Consider the following 26696-nt stretch of genomic DNA (forward strand, 5'->3'; position numbering starts at 1 on the left):
TTCAAAACAGTATACGTATACATTTATAATATAAATACTCTTTAAACAGAATTGTTTTACTTACTTCATAGAAGGAATTCTATCTTGCTCTGTGTACACGAAGAACAATTAAAAATACCGTCTAATCCGTGTGATTTATGTTAAAGGTAAATAAGTTCATTGGGATAGCATACTACGTTCTGATCAGCCCTTGAAATGTGACCCTATTTCCATATCTCCCTCCTCCCCCAGTTTTTATTTTGTGAAAGTAAAATGAGTAAACTGCCATGCATGAATTGACAAAGTGTCATGACAGTTTACACTTTTTACAAAATGTGTAAAATGCCCACTTATAAATTGACAAACTGTCAGACAAAACACTTTTTACTTACATGAGTATTCTGTCGGCCGCTATCGGCCATCGTAACTTTACGCTAGCGCTGTCAACATACCTGTAATGTTTACGTCAGTTGGTCATAGATGCCACAGGTGAAGTACGAAGGAGTTATTTATAGACACGATGAGTCATAATTATTGTAGAGGCATACCTGTTCATATGCAAATACCTGTGACTGTCCTGAATTTGAATCGAGGCCATTGTGTGTGGACAGAAAATACGTACTGGATTTCCGGGTACTTGTGGTGTCAGGTGTTGGTCAAGCAATCGAGGTTGCTCACCTTTCGGACATCATGTTTCGTCGTTTTATTATTGTGTTTAAAGAAGTTTGTGATTAGACTACCTGCAGTCAGGTAAAGCGATATGTAAAATACATCCGGAACCGAAACTGACAACAAACATGGCGGTCTCCGTCTTATTTTCGGTGTTATATTTAACTTTTGTGTGTTTTGTTGATGTCGGTTGGGGACAGAGAATTACTCCCCCACCCCCTGGGAACTTACCTGTAGTGTCGGATGGTATTGTATACAATCTCCGACATGTACCTGCCATATGCCGGGAGCCGCGCGTGTTGGATCCAGATGAAATCAAGTTTGGGATTGTTATCAAAGGCTCGAAAAAAGCATTGATGAGGGATCAAAGTCCTTACAAAGTGTACGGAAACATCGAGCTGGATAGCAAGGCTTGCCTCTACATCGAACCTGGCACTACAATGCACTTCGGTGCAGGTTATGGAATGATTATTAACGGAACTTTGATAGCAAGAGTAAGTTTTGAGACACCCCCTGTCAGTTAGCTTGATCTAACCTCTCATCTTTATTGACTCATAGTAAGTATGTAGGTGTAATGAACACCTATGGGCAAAGAAATGGACACCTGATAATTAATCACCACACAGGTGAATGAGTACATCTATACATGTAAAGGTAGAGTAGAACACGGAATCCAGGACATCGTACCCGTTTATGGTAGTGTACATGCATGTAGCTTAAGTTTTGCACAGGGACCCGAGAACTTGTTACAGCTATATTTGGACCTAAACAAAGGTGTTCAGAGTAATTTTACATGTTTTATACATGTAGGGGTTTAGATCGACTTTCTGTAAAAATACTATACCCAAATGATGATCGATACATAAGAAAAGATGAAAGCTATCGATGTTGAAATTAATTGACCCCACCGGCCAGTATATATATCTTTCTTGCATCAAAAACCTGCACATTTCTAATAGTTAGTTTAAAAATAAATGTTTAGTAGCTGTACCTTATTTGGAAAGATGGATATTTCTTCTCTGAAAAACCTCCTTTAATACACGTAAATGTGCATGTTCTGCATGCAGACATGATCTCCGTTTCCTTTAAAAACACGCCATTTCCGAGTTTCAAAGTTTCACAGTCATTCACCATGCAGTTTGATTCTACCTGTGATGCCTGGGTTGCAAAATAAACATGTACTTTTGAAGGTACAACATTGACCAAGGGGTTTATTTGAAGGTACAGAATGGATATTATTAAGTTGAATACAGTTGAAGGTGTTATCTATAGCTATTCCTTATAATTATTAAAACTGTGCTAGGGTAATTTGTTACCCCTTTGCATTGTCATCGCTCAAGAAATGAGTGTCGATAGGGGAAGAATAGAATAAAGGGGTCAATAAATTAAATAAGTAGACATGTATTGATACAAAACCTAGTCCTAGTCCACAAGTCGGAGGAAATGTAACAAGCCACAAAGCACCATGCAGTACATCATGTGTACATAGTATGCACCCTCTCTACAGTGTACATAATTAAGGACAGCTAGGTCACATGGCAACACAATCTCATCATGTCAATGATTCTTGGGGTTTTGCATCTTCACAAACGCGAAAGTCACATAAAGATGGTGCATGTCCTTGCTCTGATGATCCGATCAGGAACCATTAAGGTAATAGGATTGTGTCACCATTTCTCAGTAGAATTTCTTCAAATTTTGTAGTTATATTGCTTTGAAGTAAAGAAAATTTTCTGCCACAAAGAAATATAGGTTGTCAGAAATTTAAGGATTTTAAATGGAAATTTATGTAAAAAGGAGTGAATTTTGAAAAAAATATGAAAGACACAATCTTTTGTAAAATAATGTCAATAAAAATGATACTGCCATAGATTAGCATTGCATTAATGTATATCAATTTAATAAATGCTGAAATTGTGTAAAATAAATTATCTATAAACAATTAAAAATTGACGCTTTATAATAAAACCATATACACATAGTAATTGCATGGAAGAGTTATCTTTCTTGAAAAACTTCACAGTAGTGAAATAGGTAGCCGGGTTCCTGAAGTACAGGAAAATGGACACCTTTGACTCATTGATAAAAAAACACCTTTTGTACTGTCAATAATAAACATACAATATTCATCAGTTTAATATTAAACATTAGAATATGCGGAAATTGTGATACTGTCTCCCTACATTGGATTTTCAAGTAGGGATGTACTTCCTATTTCCGTTTATCAATACACTCCTATGACCTTAAATTGAGTTCATTTCATATTAAAGTGCCATCTCACTGAAATCTTATAACAAGTGGATAACGATAGCACAACACTCGACTCGGTCGCATTAATACTGATGATAGAATTACCTGTCATTGCTAGTACCACCCATTTAAAAGTTAAGTTTTGCCAATTTAAGTATAGGAATGTGAGGAAAAGAGAAGTGGTTATATATATAGAGAGAAAAAAAGGGAAAATAAAAACTGCTGCAGATCCTGAATTCTTTGATAATATATAAAAACATGAACAAATGATACAAAATAATTATATCAAGTTATATAAAAGCATTAAATTAAATCAACAACTAAATATATTTGCAGGGTGCAACTTATAAAACATAATAAAGTTACAGGAACTATGTTCATTATAAATATACAAAAGAGTGAAAAGTTATGTTTTGTAGTCTAGACTATCAACCAAACACTGTCTATTATATCTATATTTTGTATGTTTACAGGGAAGTGAAGGACCAGGCGGACGGATAACCATGACTAAAGATCCCGAGGGGATTAACGTAGTAGGGAGTAGTTCCCCTTTCCCTACTACAGCTCGACTGATGGATGGAAACACTACACGAGATGGCAAACTGGAACTCTTCTACAAAGGCAAATGGAGGGGCGTGTGCACCAATTATCTCAAGTAGGCTATTTCTCAGCAATGGGTCTTATATATATGTTTACATTAATTACTGTGATTTTTGGCCTTTTCAGGACGCTAAGATATTTAAGTCCAGGATTTAACATTAAACATATATGACTCGCTCGCATTTTAAGAACATGTTATATTATATCTCCTTAAATGTAATGGGCCTTTTTATCAACAATTCGAAAATAATGATCATCAGCGCTCACCTGAACAAAATTTTACAAGAATCTCTATGATCTTCAGTTTAAATGTAATGTTTCAAAGTTGGTTGTGCTCAATTGTCCATGGCCCCTATATACATATATATATCCTTCCTAATCATTGTTATAAAATTATGTAGCGTGTTTATAGTGCTTATGATGAAAACCCATTATATAAGGCCTCTTTCGATTTATTTTAATCATTTCAACTGGTTGAATCTGTAAAGAAATGACAGACATTTAGAACTGAAGTGAGGTTGACTTCAGAAATTTTAGCACATACAGTATGTATGCAGATTAATTTGGGTTGCCTTTGTTGATACATAAAAGAATGTCAATTCATATATATACATGTATATATTTCAGAAAATATTAAAAAATCTATAGTACATTAGAGAAAGAAGCATGAATACTTCTTTGTCTGTTGCAATTTATTGTATAGAAAACTCCGAAACTGTGGTATTCAATTAGTGGTTTTTTTAATGTTCAGTAAGCACTGTAAAAGTACTACTGATGATGTACCTGTTTCCTTGACAGTTACTCCAAGATAGATGCCAATGTGACGTGTAAACACCTTGGATTTGTCGGGGGCAACTTCACCTACCATTCGTTCTCCCGTAACAGGACAGAGTACATGTTTTACCCACGCCCTGAGTGCTCAGGGACTGAAACAGATCTTTTCAACTGCCCAGGAAATCAGCGCATTAACGTTGGCACACACATTTGTGGTGAGTATCATATTGACACCAGAGCTGTACTATTTCTCTTCCCTGATGCCCACGGATCGTACATTTCATGTCCGGGCTCCTGATGACACCACCATGAAAATGCCCACTATTTGCTGTAAAAATATGGATCGGCCTAGTAGAATTTTCCAGTGTCTGTCTGCGGGCTTGTAATCTAAATTGATACAAAGTTGTATACCTCCTGGCCATGGCCCACAAATTTGTAATGAGTAACGTTAACATTGATACATATATTTGTGCTGAGTAAATGATGATACAAATATTTGAAGTGAATTTATCTTTGTCATGAACAATTGTCATGAAATATCAACACAAATATTTGTAATGAGTTAATGTTGACAGATATAGATATAAGTTGTGAATTAATATGGTCCTCAGATATTTTTGGTGAGTTATATTTAATCAACACAGATACATACATAAGTATTTGCACAGTGAATTATTGAATAATTAACATAGACACAAACATAAGTCATGAGTGTCATTGACACAGATATTTGTGGTGAGTTAATGTTGACACAGATATTTATGGTGATTTAATTTTGACACAGATATTTATGGTGATTTAATTTTGACACAGATATTTTTGGTGAGTTATATTTAATCAACACAGATACATACATAAGTATCTGAACAGTGAATTATTGAATAAATAACATCGACACAAACATTAGTCATGAGTGTCATTGACACAGATATTTGTGGTGAGTTAATGTTGACACAGATATTTGTGAACTAGAGATCTCATAATTCATTTTCAACACATTTTGATACAGATATTTTGTATTTAGGTATTGCTATCTGATTTATGCCAAAGTGTAGCAGCATTTTGATACATATATAATAATAGGCTTTTTTTCTGTGAGTACAAGCTTAAGGTTTTACTAAAACGCATCAAAATGTATGTATTTCTAAGTGCATCAAATATCAGTTGAAAGTAGGCAAGTGTACTTAAGCATTGAACTGTTTTTGTATGGTATTTATGATCTATTTGAATGACACAGCTTTGCAAGCAAACAACATAATGCGCGCTAGCGCGCATTATGATTTGTGTGCTTGCAAAGCTGTGTCATTCAAATAGATCATAAATACCATACAAAAACAGTTCAATACTTATATTTACGTTTTCTCTGCCTCTTATGTTCTTTTTTAACTTATAATTTATATTTAAAATTAAAAATGCCCGCCTTATCGACAGTCCACACAATTTCGTTCAATAGTTTGAACAGCATATTGTCGCGTGCTGATTGGCAAACAAAGTAGTACTTTGAAATTTTAACAAACACTTCAATTTTATTCCACAATTCAGTATCAATACAATTGCGTATGATATGTCTATAGGGTGATTTAAGTTTATCAATAGAACTCTGAGCTGAAAGTTAGATTTGAAATTGTTTCGATTTTTCCCCGGAACAAATTTCGCGCATGGACAAATACAGTGAACACCGTAAATCCGACCTTGCCCTCCACGAGGGAGTTATTTTTGGAAGTTAATTCGAACTTTTCTCTCGACTCATTTTGTGAAGAATCCAGGCGTGAATGTATTTGTTGATTGTATGGGAACCTGACAACAGTCGGGAGATTCTATAACATCCTCGCTATTGGACATGTTGTCAGAAACTGAGGAATGGTGGATGCGAGATGCGTGAAACTGATAGCATTTGCAACGGAGCACAGGTTCACAAATGTCTGAAATGTTTATGTGTGCTGTGACTCATATCAGGTGTCAGTAGGGCTATAGAATATGTGTATTTCAGACATTTGTAACGAACCCCTGTTGATCAGTGCAGTGTAACAGACGATATTTCTGATAAATTGCATGAGCGTTAAAATTGTTTCCATTGCCGGCATTGGTGATTTCAACCAATGTGCATTTTGCACGATATTGCAGACTTTGGTCTTGTTTTCGTTGTAATAGAAGTGTTTTTTTATTTAATTTTTTATTTTGCACATACATTTACAATGACATTGTCGAATCTCACAATGCCCAGCGATATTTCAGCAGCCGTCATGTTTATTTATATTGGATATGGTAGTTCCGGTCAGTATTGTATTCATACGCTAAGAATTGTGTCTCGTGATGCATGGTAATTAATCAGATCCGTCACGTTATCATCCCAAAGAGGCTAATTATAGTGACAATGCCATGCAAATGTAAATATAGTATTATATGACATTTTATTTTAGATGGACAACAGTTGATCGGTTTTGAGTGTATAGGTTTGCGATCTGACTTGGCTATGGATTATTGGCGTGGACTTGAGTTCTATAACTCTACAACAGAATCTATCAAGGAAGAAATCATCATTCGCAAGGAGCCACTGTCCTGGTTGGAATACCTTGACATATCTTACGCTGGGCGAGACATTAACAGAAATGACGGCATGATTCATGGTCGCGCCAGCATCAGTGCTAGTCCTGATGTTCCTTTGATGAACAACGTGACTATCACCAATGGAGCGTACGACGGCCTCAACATGACGGAGATTACCGGGCGTATACATATAGCCAACAGCACAGTAGCAGACAACAGAGGTAATGAGGGAGAGGTCACCAGGTGTCAAATGGGGTAGAGGTCAAAAGCCATAGGTCAATTAGGGAAATGTCAACAAATGTTGGCAGGTGTACATGAAAGGTCAATGAGGGAGAGGTCACTAGTGTCAAATAGAGAAAAGTCAAAAGACAAAGGTCAACAAGTGTAAAATCAATGAGGGAAATGTCAACAAATGTTGGCAGGTGTAAGGTCAATGAGGGAGAGTTTACCAGGTGTCAAATAGGGAAAAGGTCAAAAGACAAAGGTCAACAAGTGTAAGATCAATGAGGGAAATGTTGACAGGTGTAAGATCAATGAGGAAGAGGTCAATTGACAAAGGTCAACAGGGCTAAGGTCACTGGAGTGAGGTCAACTGACAAAGATCAACAGGTGTAAGATTAATGGTAAAAAGAGAAACTGACAAAGGTGGACTGGTGCAAGGTCAACAAAGGAGAGATCAACAGACAAAAGTAAGGTGTAAGGTTTATGATTGTAAAGACTACAGAAAAAAGTTTAATAATACATGTATAGTCAAAGGGAAAAGGTAAACAGTAAAATAATCATTGTCTGCTGAGAAAGGTCAATGACCAATGAGGATCCTATAGCTGGTTTAAATGGTAATAATGTTACAAAGTGCATGTAAGGTTGCAACAACGATTTACATGGTAAGATACAAGGATTTAGATGTACAGGGTCAGTAAAACAGAACTGGTTAAATATCAACTTAGGTAGTGTTATTATCTCCCCTTATATATTGAAATATTTGCTCATAAGGTTGTTACTAATCAAATACATAAAATGTTCTCACCTGAAAATGGTTACATGGCATAACTGATCAATTGTGCATGCCTTGTTGATTTTGGGTGTCTGCTCTTGTAAATGTGTTTTAATTATTAATCCTGACAAACTTGAGCATAGCAAGGTGCTCCATTATAAATATGAATTGTGAATGAAATCCCTAGAGTTTTTAGTTTTAATTATCTGTTTGTCATATATATCACCATGCCAAAGTTATGTATGACTTATATTGATGAGACTACTAATCTCGGTTTACTTTGTAGGTTACGGAGCATTCATCCAGAGTAATGTTGGTCGTGTGTTGATAAACATGACTGACATGGACAACAACTGGGGGGACGGGGTGAAGATGTATATGACAAACTTCACCATCCATGACTGGGACAGTGACTTTCCTGCTGATGTCTCTTTCTGTCGGTCAGCTAACTTACTGTACCAAACCTACCCTGTTCTCGTACATGAAAACATTATTGATGACTACGGGAATAAACCAACATGGGACGGTCGAGACTGTGAAAAGGTAAATGGTTTGAATGAGTTTGTTCGGGATACTATGGCAAAGTCCTGACACGGGTAGGGCCGCAGTTGCTAAGTGGTTCGGTTAAGCGTCTGATGGTCTTTGAGCTTAAGCCCTCCACCACTGGCTTGCAGGTTCACCTACATGGGACAGTTGCCAGGTAATGGCTGCAGGTCAGTGATTTTTGTCGGGGGACTCTGAATTTCCTCCATCACCAAAATCTGGCTGAGTTGCATCCTTAAATGACCATAACTGTTAATTGGACATAAAGCACACAAAAAAACAAGTTATGACCAAGGTCAAGAGTTATCAATATCAAAAGAAATATACATGTCATTACTCTGTCTTTGTTTCTGAACAGATTTTGATTATTGAATGAATTAACGAGTTAAGTGTGAGAATACAAAAAGCAAGTTAGTGTTTTAGGGTTGCTGAGGACAAGGTCACCATTACTATTTATAGAAAGATTTGTCCCTTTATATGTGTATTTCTGACCGAAATTTACACGAAAATGAAAAAAAAAAATGAGGATTATTCAAACAGGTGTTCAGAATCTTACGGCCAAGGTCAAAGACTGCTATTCATAGAAAATCGTTTTCAGTATTGAATTTCTGAATTCTCCCGAATGAATCAACTTCAATGTCAAATGAGAATTTATAAACAATATGTAGATATAGTGAAATTATTTTCTTAAATCTTAAATGAATGGAAACAAACATCCTTTTGTCACATAAAGAATGTCTGTCAATATATGAAAAAACCTGTTTTCATACATCAATCAAGGCATAAATGTTACTATTTCAACTTTTTGTCTGTTGGCATCAGTATGGAATCTCAGTGTCTGGATGTGAGATTTGTTATTTTCACATTTGATTGCAGGTATACCGTGGGTATGGAAAGCGGATCACTGTCCACTTCCTGTTGATGGAGAGAGCTCCCTCTGTGTCTGGTTTTATGACGATCTATGATGGGGCAGGTAGTAGTGGAAATATTTTGGCGACATTTCCTTTCAACAACGGCTCGTTTCCTCAGTCCATCACCAGTGACACAGATACTCTTACTGTCCGTTTAAACTACACTTTACCAACACTAACAAAACCCACAGACCCAAAGAAACAGTGGTGCGAGGTGTTCCGCCCTTGTGTTCGCTTTCTCTTGGAAATAACAGCTGCAGAAGGTAAGAAATAGGTGTAAAATAATTAAACACTGCACATCCTTTGAAAATTGCATTGATTAAATGTATATGTTTATTGTATTGATTGTATCAATGGTATATCTATGTACTTAAATTGTAAAGCACTTTGGTGTGGCGTATTCTAGCTAGATGGGGTACTTTATATCTAATGTTGTATTATATTCTTATGATTACATTTTATGCAGTTTATATGTACAGGGAACTAACATGTTTGGGTATATTCATTTATTTTCTGACTTGGTTGGTGTTATTGAAATGCGATTGCAGTCTGTAAGAAAGTTAAGACCCAGTGGCCCCTCCCTGGGTACTGGGAGCAGGGTTTAAATTAGATCAATTTCAAAATGTCTGTTTTAGACCACCAATATACTGTTTCCCAGGAAATTTTCGCCCAGTCAAACTTTTGTCCAATGCTTATAAAATCTTAATGTTCCCTGTGTTCATTTTGTCTTTTACTATTGATTCCTTTGTTTATTATAATGACTACTAATTAATGTTCGCTCTGACAATAAATCCACCCTCATTTCTGAGAGTGCCGATGGTGAAAGTTAAACTGCAGTGAACATTTGTTGGTGTAAAGTATGTGATGGATTAGCTATTTGTTAGACGTGATGTGCTTGACACTAAGTACTGCAGGCTAGCTTCATTAAATATGCATTAAAATGTGATTTCAATATGTCATGTAGTTTTCCATGTTTCATTCTAGGTCCAGAGGAAGAGTTCCGCTTCATCAACTCTAGTGCATCTAACAACAATGGCTATGGGGTCAATATCCAGGACATGAGGAGCAAAGTCTCCTTTAACTCATCTGTTGTGTCTGACAATAAGTATGGTGCAGGAATACGGATCTACCAGGGTGCTGGCGAGATCGCTATAAACAATACTGTTGTGGAGCGTAATTTGCGATCAGGTGTGAATATAACGTACTCTGGGGGCTATCAGCTTGTCAACAACTCAAAAATCATTGACAACAGGGGATACGGCATCATTTCTGAATATGAACGCCTCAACAAAACAAGATTTGAACTTCTCCAGAAAATAGAAATTGTCCATAGCCACTTTGAGTTCAATCAATGGATTGCCCTACGTATAGGAAACTATTGCCGCGGTGGTCGTATTCTCGTGAATGAGAGTAACTTTAATTTCAACTTTGATGAGGCCATAGAGTATTTGTCATGCAATGTATCAACAATGGTTCCTACTAATTTCAGTCTGGCCTTTAATATGTTCAATGGAAACGTACGTCACGGAGTGCTCATGTTTCCTATGGTTAACACTATAGGGCGACTGACAAACAACACCTTCAGAAACCATAGTCTGGGAGCTGTACGAATAGACAATGGTTATGATCTGCTGATAAGTAAATGGTATTCAGATTTTGGAGTGAGTTATGAAATATTTGAAAATATCTTTAAAGAAAATTATGGGCGTTATGCTATCAGTATGCGTTTAACACAAAGTAGTCCATTTCAGAAAATTGTCTTTAGCTTTAATTCTGTGGTAGACAATTACATCAATGACACTTCGGATTTCCTTAATCCCAGAAACCGGGCCAACGCTCCAATAATTGTGTCGTCAGGCAATATTTTAGTGCAAAGAAACAGAATCTTCAATCCTCATTCGGTGCGTGATATGGCTACTCATCTTGTTGACCCGTCAGTCATAATTAAAGGAGATTTGAACTGGTGGGAGACCATCAGTCATGAGTATATGTACGGCAGGATTTTTGACAATGATGATCGCTACAATTTGGCAGAAATAGAGTATTACCCAGCATTACGTGATAACTGGCTTTATGGACCGTTGTCTACTGCAGAGTACCCAAAATACCGCTGGGTCTTCTCGCGTGGTGGACGTATCGGTGGTGTTTTAGACACACCAGGATTTACAACTGAATCTGGAATACAAACATATCATGTTGATAAGGATATCTTTATCCGTCCCGGTGTAACATTTACCATCCGCCCTGGCACTACTCTGGAGTTCGAGAACTCCATTGGAATGGTCGTTCATGGAAGACTGAAGGCTGATGGTGGATCAGCAAATACGCCCATTGTCTTTCAGCTGCGAGAAACCTTGGATGTCATTGCAATAGAGAACAGGACAGCATCTGTACGCCTCGTGGATGGTACAGACGAGTACGAGGGACGACTGGAGGTGCTCCTTGACAATGCGTGGGGCACTGTCTGCAATGATGTAAGACTGTGTTTTCTTAAGTTTATAGGCAGTATTGTTCCAGTAGAATTAGGATATGTCTTAGGATCAAATTAGTGGACAGTAAAGTAAACAGGTGATTTATTATCGCAGTTCCATATAAGGAAGTTTAACGAGATATTTGAAATACATGTTGGTCAACTGACCGCACATTGAGTACAGTATATTGTTATTTTGTTGGGGTAAAACCTCTTATTCTTCAAAAATTTATAGTGCTGATTTGTGTTGCAATTGTGTGTTTTTTCCCACATTTTCATCTAGGAAATACCAAAACAGTAATTTCTATCACATAAACATTTTATTCTTGTACATAGGGATGGACTCCACTGGACTCTAGTGTGGTCTGCCAACAGCTAGGTTTAACCTTTAACCCTGAATTCGGAGAGGCTCTGAATAAGAATGCAGGATTGATTTCAACACAGAAAATGCACATGAGTGGTGTAGATTGTGACCAGCTAGACACTGACCTCACGAAATGCCGGTCACTCCGGGATGACCAGTTCTCTTGTGATCCACGCAATATTGTCTTTTTACGCTGCCAACTTTCAACCTGGTCAGGTGAGTTGCAATCTTGTGTCCAAAAAACCTGCATTTTAATATCCATAAGCAAAGAAATGAGACCAACAGTCTAAATGTTGCATTCTTAATTACATGTATGACCTGAAATTCTATAAATCTGTCAATATGTAAGAAATATGCTTTAAAAATTTGTGAGAACCTTTAATTTGTCATTTTACTTTCGCCTGTCAGTAAAGGATAATTGCTTAAGTACCTTCAATAAGAGACACACAAGTGTAACAATATATCAGCAAAATATCGTGATGATCCTAAAATATGCATTATGTTTTATCTAGAATATTTGAGAGAACAGATGTATTATTTCCTCTCTGCTATTTATCTGAGTGTTTGAACTAAACATGAATATTGAAACTTCTATCCAGCTGTACTACCCAAGGTGCGACGCTCTGTAAATGTGAGCTATTCCCGACTAACAGATATTAAATGTTCTTACACAGGCGTCACCATTCCTGCTGTGCCTACTGGAGGAAGTCAGGAAGATACTCAGATCCGTCACGTTATCATCCGTAACGCTGGACTTCTGGACTACGAGGAGATGAAGTACACACCAGCACTCAGGATAGATTATATGTTCTATAAAATGACCGGTCTACAGGTTCTCAACTCAGCATCGGATGGCGTTGTTGTCAAATACAGCAACCCACACACAGAAAACTTGTTTGAATTCTGTAAATTTGATAACAACCTCGGACATGGTTTCCTAACAAGGAGTCCCTATCTTCGAATGTTTTACACCACAATGAGCGGTAACTTCAAGTCAGGCTTTGCCTATGATCCATTCTTCACAGAATATGAGGCCCTAAGTGTCCGCAATTTTATTCACAGGGACAGAATAATATCTTTTACACAGACCCCTATGTATAACCTGGGTGACAGTTCTATGATTTTCATCACGACCTCCTCAGGGTCAGGAGAGGAGAGACATACATACGATATGGAGATCGCTGTGACATTTCGTTATCGTATCACCCTGCAAATCCTTGATTACAACCCTCTCACGACCATTGAATCTGTCACAATTTACGATTCAAGCCAAGACACTATCGGTGAGAGCACCAACAAGTGGGAGATAGAGAAGGATTTGGTTGACTTCCCTATTGTTTCTACCTCGACTCGACTCACCATTCGTCTGGTTGTCACGGGAGTGAGGACAGATAGGCTTACCTTTGCTGCGCATTCACGTAAGTTTACAGAAAGCAGGTTATCCGGGGAAAGAAGCACTGGGCCATAATACACTGTGTTCTTTTCATTTATCAGACTCGCTGGCATATAACCTACCACAGAAATCAATAACAGTTAACATTAAGTGGTAAGCCACATTGATCATCTGAATAATGTATCTGTTGATACAGTAAAAACACCCATGTCATACCTGGTTCTCATGTCCTATCACCAATTATATGACGTCAGAATAAGAAATATAGACATGACATCTTCATACAGTCACAACGTCATGATGTTACAGCGAAAAAAATAGCTATAAGGTCAAAATGGAAAAATTCAAGACTTGACACATCCAATGAAAAATATTTTACATAATTACATGTAGTTGCAGAATTATTTTGCAATGTACAGGAAAAACGCCTTTAAGTTGCTTCCATTTCATTTGAGATTGATGAAAAGCTTTTCTTTTTTACTCAATAGAACCTTGTTAAAATGATCCGATCCAGACTTGTAAATTATGAATTTAATATAAATGTTGGTATATTGTGTGACAGTAAAACCCCAAAGAGGGTTATATGTGTTAATTGGTAGTTTATCATTTCACAGTCTTACATCTTTAATCATGCGTCGTAATTTTAAATGATATAATTCAAACCTTTTAAGGTTTAATAAAGTGAAAGGTACCTACATATTTCCTTTACTTATGGAAACGAGTATCATAAGTCATTTTTGTGTTGCCTGCTACGCCAGGAGACATATAGGTACAATGTATTACTTTGTTGGTACAAGGTTGGTACACATATTGCATACCAATATAGCTCAGACAATTCCGCATTTCAGAAGTTAACGTGCCTTTTTGGTGGAGTTATGCCCCTTTTATTGCCAAAATGAAATAGCTTTTTTTATTTTTTAATCAATTCCTTTCAAATTTTGTACAGTGATGCTAGAAGCAATAATGTTCAACATATATTACTGGTTTTTCTGTCGAGTTTCAACTTTCCGCATTTTGGCATATCTGTTTACGCAATAACTCAAGCAAAAACATTTATCTTACTAAAAGCGCTGAGCAAGCAACCAACAACTCCCGTGGAGTTCTTGTTTTACAGAAATATTCCATATAAATCACATCGCATGATGCATTTTATAGAATTATAAATGTTCAGAATTTGAAAATAAATATAAAAGAAGTGACTCTAATCAGGAAAATCTTCATTCTGTTGCTTCATCTTTCATATAGAAGGGAGAATACTCACATTCAAAAAGTAGCTCTAGCGTGGAATTCTCCTTTGGAATTATAACTTGTGAAACGGCACCTTTTACCATTTCTAAGAAGTTGCAGATTAAAATCTGAAATCATAATTTTATTCAGTATGATGCTGTATCCATATATAAGGTTGAATTTGTCATTACAGATGTTTATTCCCCAACATTCCCGATGTCAAGTATTTACGTGTACAACTCTACGATGGCTAACAACTATCAGGGCATCGTAACTAAACATTACAACAACCCCTCCAATGAGAAAAGTGAGATCTTCCACCGTGCTAAAGAAGAAGAGATCAAGTTTGTCATGGTGCAGGTATATAGGAACAAAATGGAGGCGATGTATATTCCAAGCCTTACAAAATATCACGAGAATTTTTTACCAACCCTTGAGGAAATGACGCGTCCAGAACGTATCGGGATGATCACGTACAAGATTGAGCGGACCAAGTTTTTGGACAATGGAAGAGGTTTGGTGGGGGACCATAACCATGTGGACTTTGCCAATAATGTCTGGCATTGGAATATCACCGACTGTGAGTTCAAAAATACGGCAGACGGCGGGTTTGACATAGAACTACCACGTGTCAATGACATGCTGGAAAGGAAATTTCATTCGATATTCATACAGGAATCAAGATTTGTAAACAATCCACAATTTGGATTTTCAGTGAATGGTTACTACGCCAATGTGACGATGATCAGAAATGTTCTGTCTGGTAATGTATGTCCCCGAGGGCTGGTCACAATTGGAGGGATGGAAAAAGAAATCACATTTCAACACAACAGTCTGGTTGGGAATATCGCAAAATACATGTTTGAGTTGAACACACATAGTCACTCGGAGTATTCAGGTGCCGTGAGTGGAATGTTCTCCCATAATCAGGTACAGGGTAATAACCCTCCTATCAACAGTTTTGTGTCTGGTGCTACAAACATTCCACAGACGTACTCCATCGCCCTGCGAGGTGTGCAGCAGATCAAACTCCATAGGAATCTAATAGATAACCCACAGCTACAGTATGAACTGGTAGCAGCCATTTCCTCACTGTCCCTAGACACTGTGCTGGATGTCACAGAGAACTGGTGGGGTACCCAGTTCCAAAATGCCATCCAGAAGAGAATTTTTGATTTTGATGACTGGAATAACTATGCTCTTGCAAAGTATTTCCCACAGTTGACAGTGGGAGATATAAATAGTCTACCAGCGACAGGCTCTGCATTTAAACCCCCTCTTGACCTGGAAAGACTTGGAGGTCGAGTACATGCAGACTTATCCCTCCCATACAAGGGTACCCCATACACAGTCGTTTCTGATCTAACTGTGATGCCGGGAGCAAAACTGGTCATTGAACCGGGAACTGTCATTGAATTTCATCCAAATGTTGGCATTCTTGTCCTTGGTCAGATAGTTGCAAGAGGACTGCCATTCGCTAGAATAACATTGCGGCCTATTGCATCTAATGCACGTGTCAAAAGGGCCGTAATTGACAGTTATAACACTTCTGTCAGGCTACATAGAGATAATTCAGGCAAAATACCTGAAAATGAGGGATTTCTGCAACTGTTCAATATTTCTTCCCAGTCATGGAACTTCATGTGTGACAGCCATTTCAATGAGAAGATGGCGGAGGTGGTATGTCGCAGTCAGGGTTTGGAGACGGTAAATGTAGATGTTCGGTTTACACATTTGTATGATCACTACATCTTCGGCGAGCCCATGTACTTCCTAAAGGAGTTCTGGAGGTATTCCTATTATTGCCATGGTGATGAGGCTGGACTAGACAGCTGTATGAAGCGTGTTAACTATGACATTCAGAAATGCATTCAAGCAGCCAATTATACATATATCAGGTGTGGTAGGAGGAACTTAGACTTTGGCTATCAATACTGGGGTAATATTAGAATAGCACCTCCAACTTATGAAGAAGAAATTAAACCTGTTATCAAACTTGAGGATAGATCTGTCTTAGAATATATTGATATACACGGAGCTGGTATGCTGCATGGTGAAAAAGTAGGAGCTGTACAGGCCACTTACGACACACCAATCATCAGCAACCTCAACATAACGGGATGCCTGCTGAACGGCCTCGACATGGTAGCTCCGAGACATGAAATGAAGGCACACATGCTAAACATCTCCGGAAATCTTGGATACGCTGTCAACATGCTCATACTTAATGGCGAGTCAAGGGACATTGACATGTCATCGTTCACTCCCCTCCACCTCAACACCGTACCCTACAACATACATGGGCTGGTAGACATATGTAAGATGGAGAAGGAAATCTCCATTAATAATCGTCTGATTGTCTTTTACAAATACTCCCAGACTGCTCTGGACTGTGTTAAGATTGTCACTTCCCAGAATGCTCTGCGTAGAGTCTCTCTCAGGTTTCTGCAGTTCAACCTGTACCATGATGATTTTTATCGTAACACAATTGAAATATTTGATGGAAAGACAGTTTCGCTGGCCACAGAAATGGGAGAACTCACTTACAATAGCAGTAGGTATGACATCTCAAGACGCTACCTCAGTTCTGGTAGTTCCATCGCCATTCACATCCACGCCTCACCTTCATTTGGAGAGTATGGATTCATCGCTGAGGTTGTTGCCTTCCCGCTATCAGGATTAACCTACCCAGGTATGTCTGTTTAAATGATATAATCTCATGCATGTTAAGTCAAATCAGACTTAAGTGTGGTTGAATGATAAATCAGCAAAATTATCTATCATAATTGACTCATGGCTTTCAGTCAACCCTTGACATTTACAAAATGGAAGCTACCAGGTATTTCAAAAGTCAAATCACAGTTTCCGTGAAATTTGAGTCAAAACATAACGTTGTGGGGAGTCAAAAACATACTCTCAAAGTATCAAGAGACTACTGAAAGCCCTGATCATTTTCTTTATAGTGTTTATATATTTTTTGAAAGTGACTACATGTATATATAGCATTTATTAAATTCTGCAGCTGTTTAATGTGATAATAAAACTTTATATTTAACTTTACACACACTATATTAGTAATTAGATTTTAACATTTACATTACCTGTAGAATAACATTCTAATATTTAATTTCAAGAGGTTGATTTATATAAATCTCTATTTCAATTATTTCAGAACAACAGTTTCAATATTGAAAACATATAGTAATGTGATGTATCATTACAAAAATTATTCCAACACAAGATAATATTGAAAAACAAGGTATAAATGAAATTTAATCAACACCTTGAAAAACTGACATGTTAGAAGTATACCTATATAGTTTCCTGTGGTAATAAAAAACAAACTTATTTGGCACTTAATCAAACTTTATTTTCTATTATTACAGACAGTAGTTACAATCACATTCTTCAACACATTGAAATGAAAGGTAATGAAGATGGAGCCATCTTGTACAAGAACGTTGGTGAGGTGAACCCTTCCCTGTATGTCGATCAATGTTGGATCGAAGGAAACGGTGTGGCCATCTTAAATTTGACCTCTCCTCCTGTCATAGACATTGGTCTACAGGATACAAAGATCTTCATTTTTGAGCACAATTTTGTCAGTCAGAATTTAGGAGGAATGTATGTAGACGCGATTACACAGTCTGTAGCGACACACATTCGTGGAAATATCTCAAACAATGTGTTTTCATTTGGTAGACATGGTGAAACATTGAGAATAACTGGTCATCACTATCAGCGTTTCCGCCTACATGAAAACTACATTTTCAACAACACTGCTGGTGACTTTGTAAACACAGTCTATATAGATAATGTCGGGATGAACGCCACATTCAACGTCATTGGAAATAACACTGCCCATCACATTGTCAAGGTGTTCGGTCAGCAGAACACTGAAGCCACACAGATGTTCCTGGGAAATATGTGGTTTGAGAACAACACCACTGCAAAGTATCGCTCCATCTTCAAAGTCGGCGGAGGCAAACCTCTCGTAAACAACAACTACTTTGTCAACTTGGAGAGTGACTTTGAGATGGAGGCTAATCATAAACAGTAAGTGCTATACGACATGTAATGTGTGCAGAAATAAGGTTAGAATTGGTAGTGTAAGCTTTATTATTGTATCAGAATAGGATAGGGACATTCCACCCGAGGAGTTTTAATTTGGTAAAACCCGAGGCTTTGCAGAGGGTTTTGCCAAATTTGAAAATCCAGAGGGTGGGATTTCCCTATCCTACACCCTTAAGCATGAAAGAGTATTTTTCTCTCATTCCAACCACCAGAATAAGCTCAGCATTTTTGAAAATATCAATTTTTCTCCTAAGGTTTTTAGATGAAAACGAATTAGAAGCCAGATTTAGGCATATCCCATATTCGCAAACAATGTTTGCACAGAAAAATTAATCACATCTTTCTAACGTGTACGGTAAATATATCGTAAACAGTTTTAATTTCATCACGTCACCTTTTCTGCATAGTGGCATCAGAGAGTTCCAAATTCGTGACGTCACATCATTGTTGAGCCATTGTGACGTCACATCACGTGAAATGGGGTGTAAGATAGAAATTTCCTACACCCCTTTCTTACCCTGAACAGCTCTATCTTACACATAGGGAAGAGAGAAAAAACATTCCTCTTACAAATCTGCACATAAGTTATGACCATTAACTGAATTGGAAATACAATAATTTATTTAGATATGCATTTATCTTATATAGGTATTTATCTTAAAAGTATGTGGGTGAAAAGCAATTATTTTGCCGATCACTGTCGTAAAAAATGTATTTATGTTGTAGAGGAGTAGCTGACGATGCTATTGATGCCACCAAAAACTGGTGGGGCTCAAACAGACTTGGCTACATTAACGGGAAGATCTGGGACAGCTCGGATAATGACACCCTTGTGTCCATCACCGCTGATCCCTACAGAGTATCTAACCAGTCAATTATAGATGGTAAATTTCTCAGAATAGGTGACCCATCTAGAGTGGGTGGTGTCGAGGGTTGAGGGGGTATGCAAGAACTGTACAAACAGATCATTATAGCCTGAAAGTCTATTGACAATTTGTCAAAATCCTCTGTACGGGTTACAAAATTGATGTAATAGATGTTAAAACAGGAAAAAAGGATATTTAATAATTTGGGTAACATTCTACTTAAACATTTAAAAAAGTGATTGATACATAACATTACAGAAAATTGTGTCTGTTGATAATGGCAACATGTTACAGGAACGGCAATGCATATCCAATGTATCACATTAATAGCTGTAGCATTTTAAGGTCACCTGAGCTTTGCTCAAGTGACCTATTCCGATCACTTTCCGTCTGTCGTCGTCCGTCGTGCGTAAACTTTCTACATTTTCAACTTCTTCTCAAGAACCAGTGGATGGAATATTTTCAAACTTGGTCAGAATCATCCTTGGTAGATGAGGCTTCAAAATTGTAAAATTGGGATTCCTACCCTAACCCCTGGGTGGGGCCTCAAAGGGAAAATTAACCAATATTTCAAAAATCTCCTTCTCCAGACTCAGAGGTACTACAGTCATTTTCTCTGCATGGATGGAAAGATCATCAGGGGCTTTATTTAAATTGTAAATTTCAGAACCCCAGAGCTATCCGTTCTCCCTTGGGGAGGCCCAGGGGTAAAGTTTACTAGTTTATATAGGGAAACAACACTTTTGGGTATATTTTGGCAATTTTCTGTAGGAAATTATTCTTACTTCGTGAGATTTATCCTTGGAGGAAGATGGTTTTAAAATGTAAAATTGGGATTCCTTCCCCAGCCCTAGCGGCCAGGGCGGGGCCCCAAAGGGAACATTTACCAATATTTTAAAATTCTTATCCTTTGATGACATGACAAGTATTGTATTTCACTTAGTTTACATGCTGATTTCCACATCGCATCTAAACAATAAAATAAATCTACCAGTACCTATGATATAACTCAGGTGACCGCTAAGGCCCTTGGGCCTCTTGTATATACAATGGTTTAGATTAATTTGAAGTACCGGGTAGAAGTACATAACTTGATTCATATTAATGTCTTACAGGTAAATGTGCTCCTGGCTGGAGGATACATGAAAACCGTTGCTATAGATACATGGGAGCCGCCCTGCCTTATCACAATGCCATCAGCTTTTGTAGAGTAAGTTTGGTTTGAAAATGGTGGAGAATTCGTTTTTATAAATGTTTTGAGATGGTTTTGACTCATTTCATATATATAAAGTACATTTGATACATTTAGACATTTCTACATAATGCATTTTATATTCTGGTAAGTTTCTTCATTAATAAAGTCGCTCATATAATAATTCATTTATAATTGGAAATTGTCAGTGCTGAAAGGTATTTTTATGATACTGTTTACCTAGAAATGTTCTATGCTACAGAGGGTGAATGGATTTCTGGCGGAGGTGAAGGGCCGTGAGAACTTCATTAGATACCTGATACGTACCACAGAGAGTGTGTACAAAGAAACCCAGCGTGTGTGGATATATGCTGAAGTGGCTGGGGGTTATTGTAGCTCCTTTGAGGATAACTTCATTGTTGCAGAGCAGGAGTGTCATCGCAAGTTTCTACCATTTGTTTGTGAGAAAGGTTAGTGCAGTTTTCAGTTAAGTCAACAGTTATTTTCTAAATCGCATATATCTTGGCCTTGAGTTGATTGGCACTTACATAAAACCTATTTTTTTAGACAGGTTATTGGGGTCCTTGGTACTTTCATACCTGGTAAAACCTTTTTGTCCAGACAGGTAATATGAGGCCTAGTTACCTACATAAAACCTATTTTACAGACAGGTAATATGAGGCCTTGGTACCTACATAAAACCTATTTTTACAGACAGGTAATATGAGGCCTTGTTACCTACATAAAACCTATTTCTACAGACAGGTAATATGAGGCTTTGGTCCCTACATAAAACCTATTTTACAGACAGGTAATATGAGGCCTTGTTACCTACATAAAACCTATCTTACAGACAGGTAATATGAGGCCTTGGTACCTACATAAAACCTATTTTACAGACAGGTAATATGAGGCCTTGGTGTAACAAACTTGTCTTATTGCAAGACCTTACTCATTTAAACAAAACTATAATTACCAATTTCAAATCGATGTTGGGAGAAGCAGTCTCCTGTTACTATATTCACTTTGTGTGTGTATTTATTTACTTCCTGTAATGGTAATATAGAAAACCATCGTGATTAACTGAAGGAATGTTTTGTTTGCAGTATGACAAAAGTCACTAGCAGTTGAAGTGATAATGTATAACACCCATGGGTCAGATTACAGTTTATTGGTGTTCATGTTTCAGACCCGTACATTCTACCGCCTGGATCTGAAGTCCTGACCATGGCCATTGCCATCTCTGCCAGCGTGTTTGGAATAGCAATCATCATAATTGTTGTCCTCCTCATCTTGTGGCGCGTTAAGTCTCGGCAGCGAAAAGAAGAACAGTTTGGGCGCACACAATCAATAAGGATGTCAAAGACGTCGCTCAACAAGTCAAGATCAACAATCGCTATGCTGGACGATAAATATTCTGTGTCTGGTGTGTCATCACGAAGTAGATACTCTGATGAAAAATCAATGATGGCATCTGCAATGAGTCTCACTAGTGAAAAACGAGGGCACCGTGACAGCAGGTATGATTCAAATGGATATATTGGGTCACGTGACAGATTGCATGAAAATGGGCGAGCAAGATCACGTGACCAAATGGACAGTGAGCGACGTCTTGGAAACCGGGATGACAGATTAAACAGTAGTAATAGGAGGCTTGGCTCAAGAGATCGACTCAATAACAATGGTAGGTATGGATCACAAGGTGGACTTCAGGATGATCGAAAGTATGGATCTCGAGACGGGCTCAATGATCAACAGCGATCAAAATCACGTGACAAACTGGATGAAAAGATGCGATCTGGTTCAAGAGAACGATTGAATCGTTCAGAAGAGAGACTTGACAGAGTGTTACTTGAGCGACAGACTCGTTCAAATCTTCATCAACGTGATAACAAGAAAAATGGCACAATTCAGAAAAATGGTACAGTTCCAAAAGAGAGACAAACTGGCTCTCCCCAAGAAAAGAAGCGTCTTGTTCCAGCTTATCTCGATAATCAAGATACAGATGTAGGCTATACAGATGATGGGTTTTCAGAAAATGAATTTGATGATTTTACAACTACTGCTGATGAAGGTGGAAAGGATCCTAATGATACAGATGCTGCTAGCACAGTGATCAACTTTCATACAACTAAGAAACCACCCCATGTGGAAAATGAAATTGATTCCCTCCACGTAAAACCTTCAATGAATGACCTTTATCAGAATCACACATTTAACAGCACACCTAGTGTAGACCTTAGTGGGGCTAAGTCACTGTCCAGTTTTTATCAGCCAGAGAGTCCCGGTGAACGTCCACCTACGCCACCTCCTCCACTTCCTGTTGATCAATACCCTTCAAAGTCTCGGAACCAGTCCACAGACCATGAGCCCGTCCCACAACCCCGGCAACGTCCAACACCAGTCCCAAGGTCATTACAAAACAGTCGGGAAAGGATGGATCCGGGTAGTGGCTCTGAGAGGAGTGGACCAATCAACCCTGCACTCAGATTTCAAAACGCGCCAGGCAGACCTCCGCTGCATCTGAGTAGAGAGAGTCTGAATTATCTAGACAACAGACGTGAGTGGATGACTGATCAGATGCCGGAGAAACAAGAGGATAGTGAAGAAGAAACCGAAACTGAAACAGAATCGGAGACAGAAAGCAGCGAAGAAAGCTACGAAGAAGAGGAGAAATTCACTGACAAGAAAGATTTACCACATCCAGTTACCTATCATACAGACCCCCACAACAGGCCTAACAGCCGTGAGAATTTGTATGATCCGAAAACCTATATACCTCCTCCTTATGAGCCTCCTCCTTATGAAGCCCCTACATATGGTAACCTACCAGATGATGATTATACCCATAGGAGTCGCAGTCGGGAAAACCTTCCTCAGTCTTTTAGTACAATGGACGGTGGACAGAGCCACCATCCCCATGACTACAATCCGGCACCCCCTGTTAACCCTGGAAGTATAAATTTAGGCTTTAACAGAAGCCGTGAGAATATACCTGAAGCCATGAGCAACATGGACTACTTGAAGGATGTTCCCTATGGTGGTGCTAGTAATGACAGGTATCGGCCAGGCTTTGACAATGGTGCCTTTGTTGCCAGTCCCAAGCACAGCCCAACAGAGCCAATGGGGAGTGTTAATGATGTTCGAGGAAGTAACCAATATCTTGACCAACTGTCAAGGAGTCGGGAAAATCTCCAAGGCTACCCAGGTCATGGAAACCAAGGCAACATGGGTAGCCGAAATGACGTTAGTAGGAGTCGACAGAGTTTAGATCATTTATCGCGGAGTCGGGAAAATCTCCAAGGCTACCCAGGTCATGGAAACCAAGGCAACATGGGTAGCCGAAATGACGTTAGTAGGAGTCGACAGAGTTTAGATCATTTGTCGCGGAGTCGGGAAAATATTCATGGAAGTATGTTGAGTGTTCATAGTCAGCACCGGAGTAGAGACAATCTCGGAGTGGTGTATTTGGACAGTGATAGGTCACAATCAGGCAGTCGTCCACAGCCAATAGAAACCGAAATATAACAGGGAAATCTGCTTGCAATTAACATGATTTTATGTATTTTAGCTAAAACAGTCAAACATTAATTGCCTTTTGATGCATATCAATTAATAATATCATCCAATTTTAAGATGATTTGATTGAATCTTACATTGGATGTAAAATGCACATATCATAATTAAATGTATAATTTTTTTGCCATTGAAAGTTGAATAATTATTATAATTGAAATTGTAACTTCATGTATATACACATGTAATGCAATTCAAATTTAATTTTAACCGAATCTTCAGACATTTTTACTGAAGTCTATTTCATGATTTTAATACTGCATGCTACAAAGTTATATGTAATTGATTATGCAAAAAATGTTTGTTATATTAATATGATTAATCTTGACTTTATTTATTTGAATAATACAACAAATAGATTAAGGTGATATGGTATGATCTTTATACTGTTACAAACTTATGTTATCAAATAATATACACTAAAAGTAATTTGTAAAATATGCAAAAAGAGGTATGACCAGTAAGCATTCACATTTCCCTAAAACTCTTGGAGCTTCGATTTAGTTGAATCTGCTCAAGTGACCACACCCATTAGGAAACCACCTCCCATTGAGAAACTATCTCCCATTAAGAAACTATCTCCCATTAAGAAACAACCTCCCATTAAGAAACCGCCTCCCATTTAGAAACTATATCCATTAAGAAACCACCTCCCATTATGAAACTATCTCCCATTAAGAAACCACCTCCCATTAAGAAATTATCACCCATTAAGAAACCACCACCCATTAAGAAACCATGGCCACGTCCCATTAAGAAACTTTCTCCCATCAATAAACCACCTCCCATTAAGAAACTATCTCCCATTAAGAAACCACCTCCTATTAAGTGATCACACCCATTACTCAATAATTCTCCATCTTTAGAGATCACTATTTACTTATACCAACAAAGCCCTTTTAACTTTATCAAAATCTCTTTGCTAAGAGAGCTCTTTAAACCTTCCAAAAAGCATTTTATGCTGGTAGCATTCTCTGAAGACTAAATACAATATTCACCTAAATTTAGGTGTTTTTAATTTCATATAGTATAAAGCTTATATTTCAAATGCACCGAATAGAAAAAAACAAAAAGTGCTAATATACCTATATGGTAGATGTATCAGATCTGTGTATGGCTTTGTTTCCACAATCCATGTAATTTTGCCCTAGATAAATAAGAATTAGCAAACACCGTATTTTGTTTATGTACATGTATGTAATGTAGCTGTTCCAAGGCCTGTACCTATATGTATGTTTTCCCGTTTTATAATTTACCCACTTTAGGGAAATATGGGCGTTTTACTGCCATACCTCTCCCAATGAACAGCTATACATGTACTTATTGTTGTTTGAAGTTTTGACTCCAGTGCCTTGTTTATAAGAGACTTTTGATTTTTGGTGAGTTAAAATTGTTTTTTAAAGTAGTATCACCCGAATAATTTAGATGATCCAAAATTTTATTTTTTCATTGTTGAAGAATTTTGTGAGAAATCACTTGATTTTTTTATGTTGGCTAGTTTTTGCATTCTGTGTATGTGTTTCCACTATGATAATCAATGAACTGGTGAATTTTGAAACACTTAAGCAGATCATTTAACTTGATGATGTTTCAGTTAATATAACTATAACGGAAAAAAATCAAGAATTTTTCTATTAATTATTTCAAATTGCCAAGGTCAGGTATTCGAACAAGTGACATACACTTTAATTAGGTTAACTTGTACAGAATTTACAATGAATTTATAATTGATTTAAGCTAGGTTAATTAACTTTTACTTGATTTACGTTGGGCAAACCTATATTTGACTTACAGTGAGCCCACATGTACATGACTTACAGTGGGCCCACATGTACATGACTTACAGTGAGACCACAAGTACATGACTTACAGTGAGCCCACATGTACATGACTTACGGTGAGCCCACATGTACATGATTTACAGTGAGCCCACATGTAAATGATTTACAGTGGGCCCACATGTACGTGACTTACAGTGAGCCCACATTTACATGATTTACAGTGGGCCTACATGTACATGATTTACAGTGGGCCCACATGTACATGATTTACAGTAAGCCCACATGTACATGACTTACAGTGAGCCCACATGTACATGACTTACAGTGAGCCCACATGTACATGATTTACAGTGGGCCTACATGTACATGACTTACAGTGGGCCCACATGTACATGACTTACAGTGAGACCACAAGTACATGACTTACAGTAAGCCCACATGTACATGACTTACAATGAGCCCACATGTACATGACTTACAGTGAGC

The 26696-nt window shown here is 37.8% G+C and overlaps 1 protein-coding gene across 3 annotated transcripts; it reads left to right on the forward strand.

Moving 5' to 3' along the window:
- The first annotated feature begins 553 nt into the window (after positions 1-553).
- Positions 554-26696, forward strand: LOC110459837 (protein bark beetle-like). 3 transcript variants are annotated; one of them, XM_021512293.1, is made up of 16 exons: positions 554-1142; positions 3372-3553; positions 4297-4487; positions 6693-7040; positions 8100-8356; positions 9233-9530; positions 10252-11741; positions 12074-12317; positions 12776-13519; positions 14915-17413; positions 18108-18777; positions 19522-19679; positions 20777-20871; positions 21116-21323; positions 22043-24124; positions 24230-26696. In XM_021512293.1, exons 1-16 carry the CDS (start codon positions 777-779, stop codon positions 24379-24381), a joined length of 9984 nt encoding a protein of 3327 aa, XP_021367968.1. In that variant the 5' UTR covers positions 554-776; the 3' UTR covers positions 24382-26696. The 3 variants fall into 3 exon arrangements, with proteins under 3 accessions (XP_021367968.1, XP_021367969.1, XP_021367967.1); XM_021512294.1 differs by having other exon boundaries at positions 22043-24085; positions 24191-26696; XM_021512292.1 differs by having other exon boundaries at positions 22043-26696.

Source organism: Mizuhopecten yessoensis, unplaced genomic scaffold (assembly GCF_002113885.1).
Source record: "Mizuhopecten yessoensis strain PY_sf001 unplaced genomic scaffold, ASM211388v2 scaffold10227, whole genome shotgun sequence".
Classification (NCBI taxonomy): domain Eukaryota; kingdom Metazoa; phylum Mollusca; class Bivalvia; order Pectinida; family Pectinidae; genus Mizuhopecten; species Mizuhopecten yessoensis.

What these genes read in the sequence shown, in the direction of transcription:
- LOC110459837 (XM_021512292.1), top strand. Translation starts at nt 777, where the DNA reads ATGGCGGTCTCCGTCTTATTTTCGGTGTTATATTTAACTTTTGTGTGT. An exon ending in ATGCCATCAGCTTTTGTAGA is followed by an intron (nt 20,872 to 21,115) that starts GTAAGTTTGGTT and finishes TCTATGCTACAG; the next exon opens with AGGGTGAATGGATTTCTGGC. An exon ending in ACCATTTGTTTGTGAGAAAG is followed by an intron (nt 21,324 to 22,042) that starts GTTAGTGCAGTT and finishes TTCATGTTTCAG; the next exon opens with ACCCGTACATTCTACCGCCT.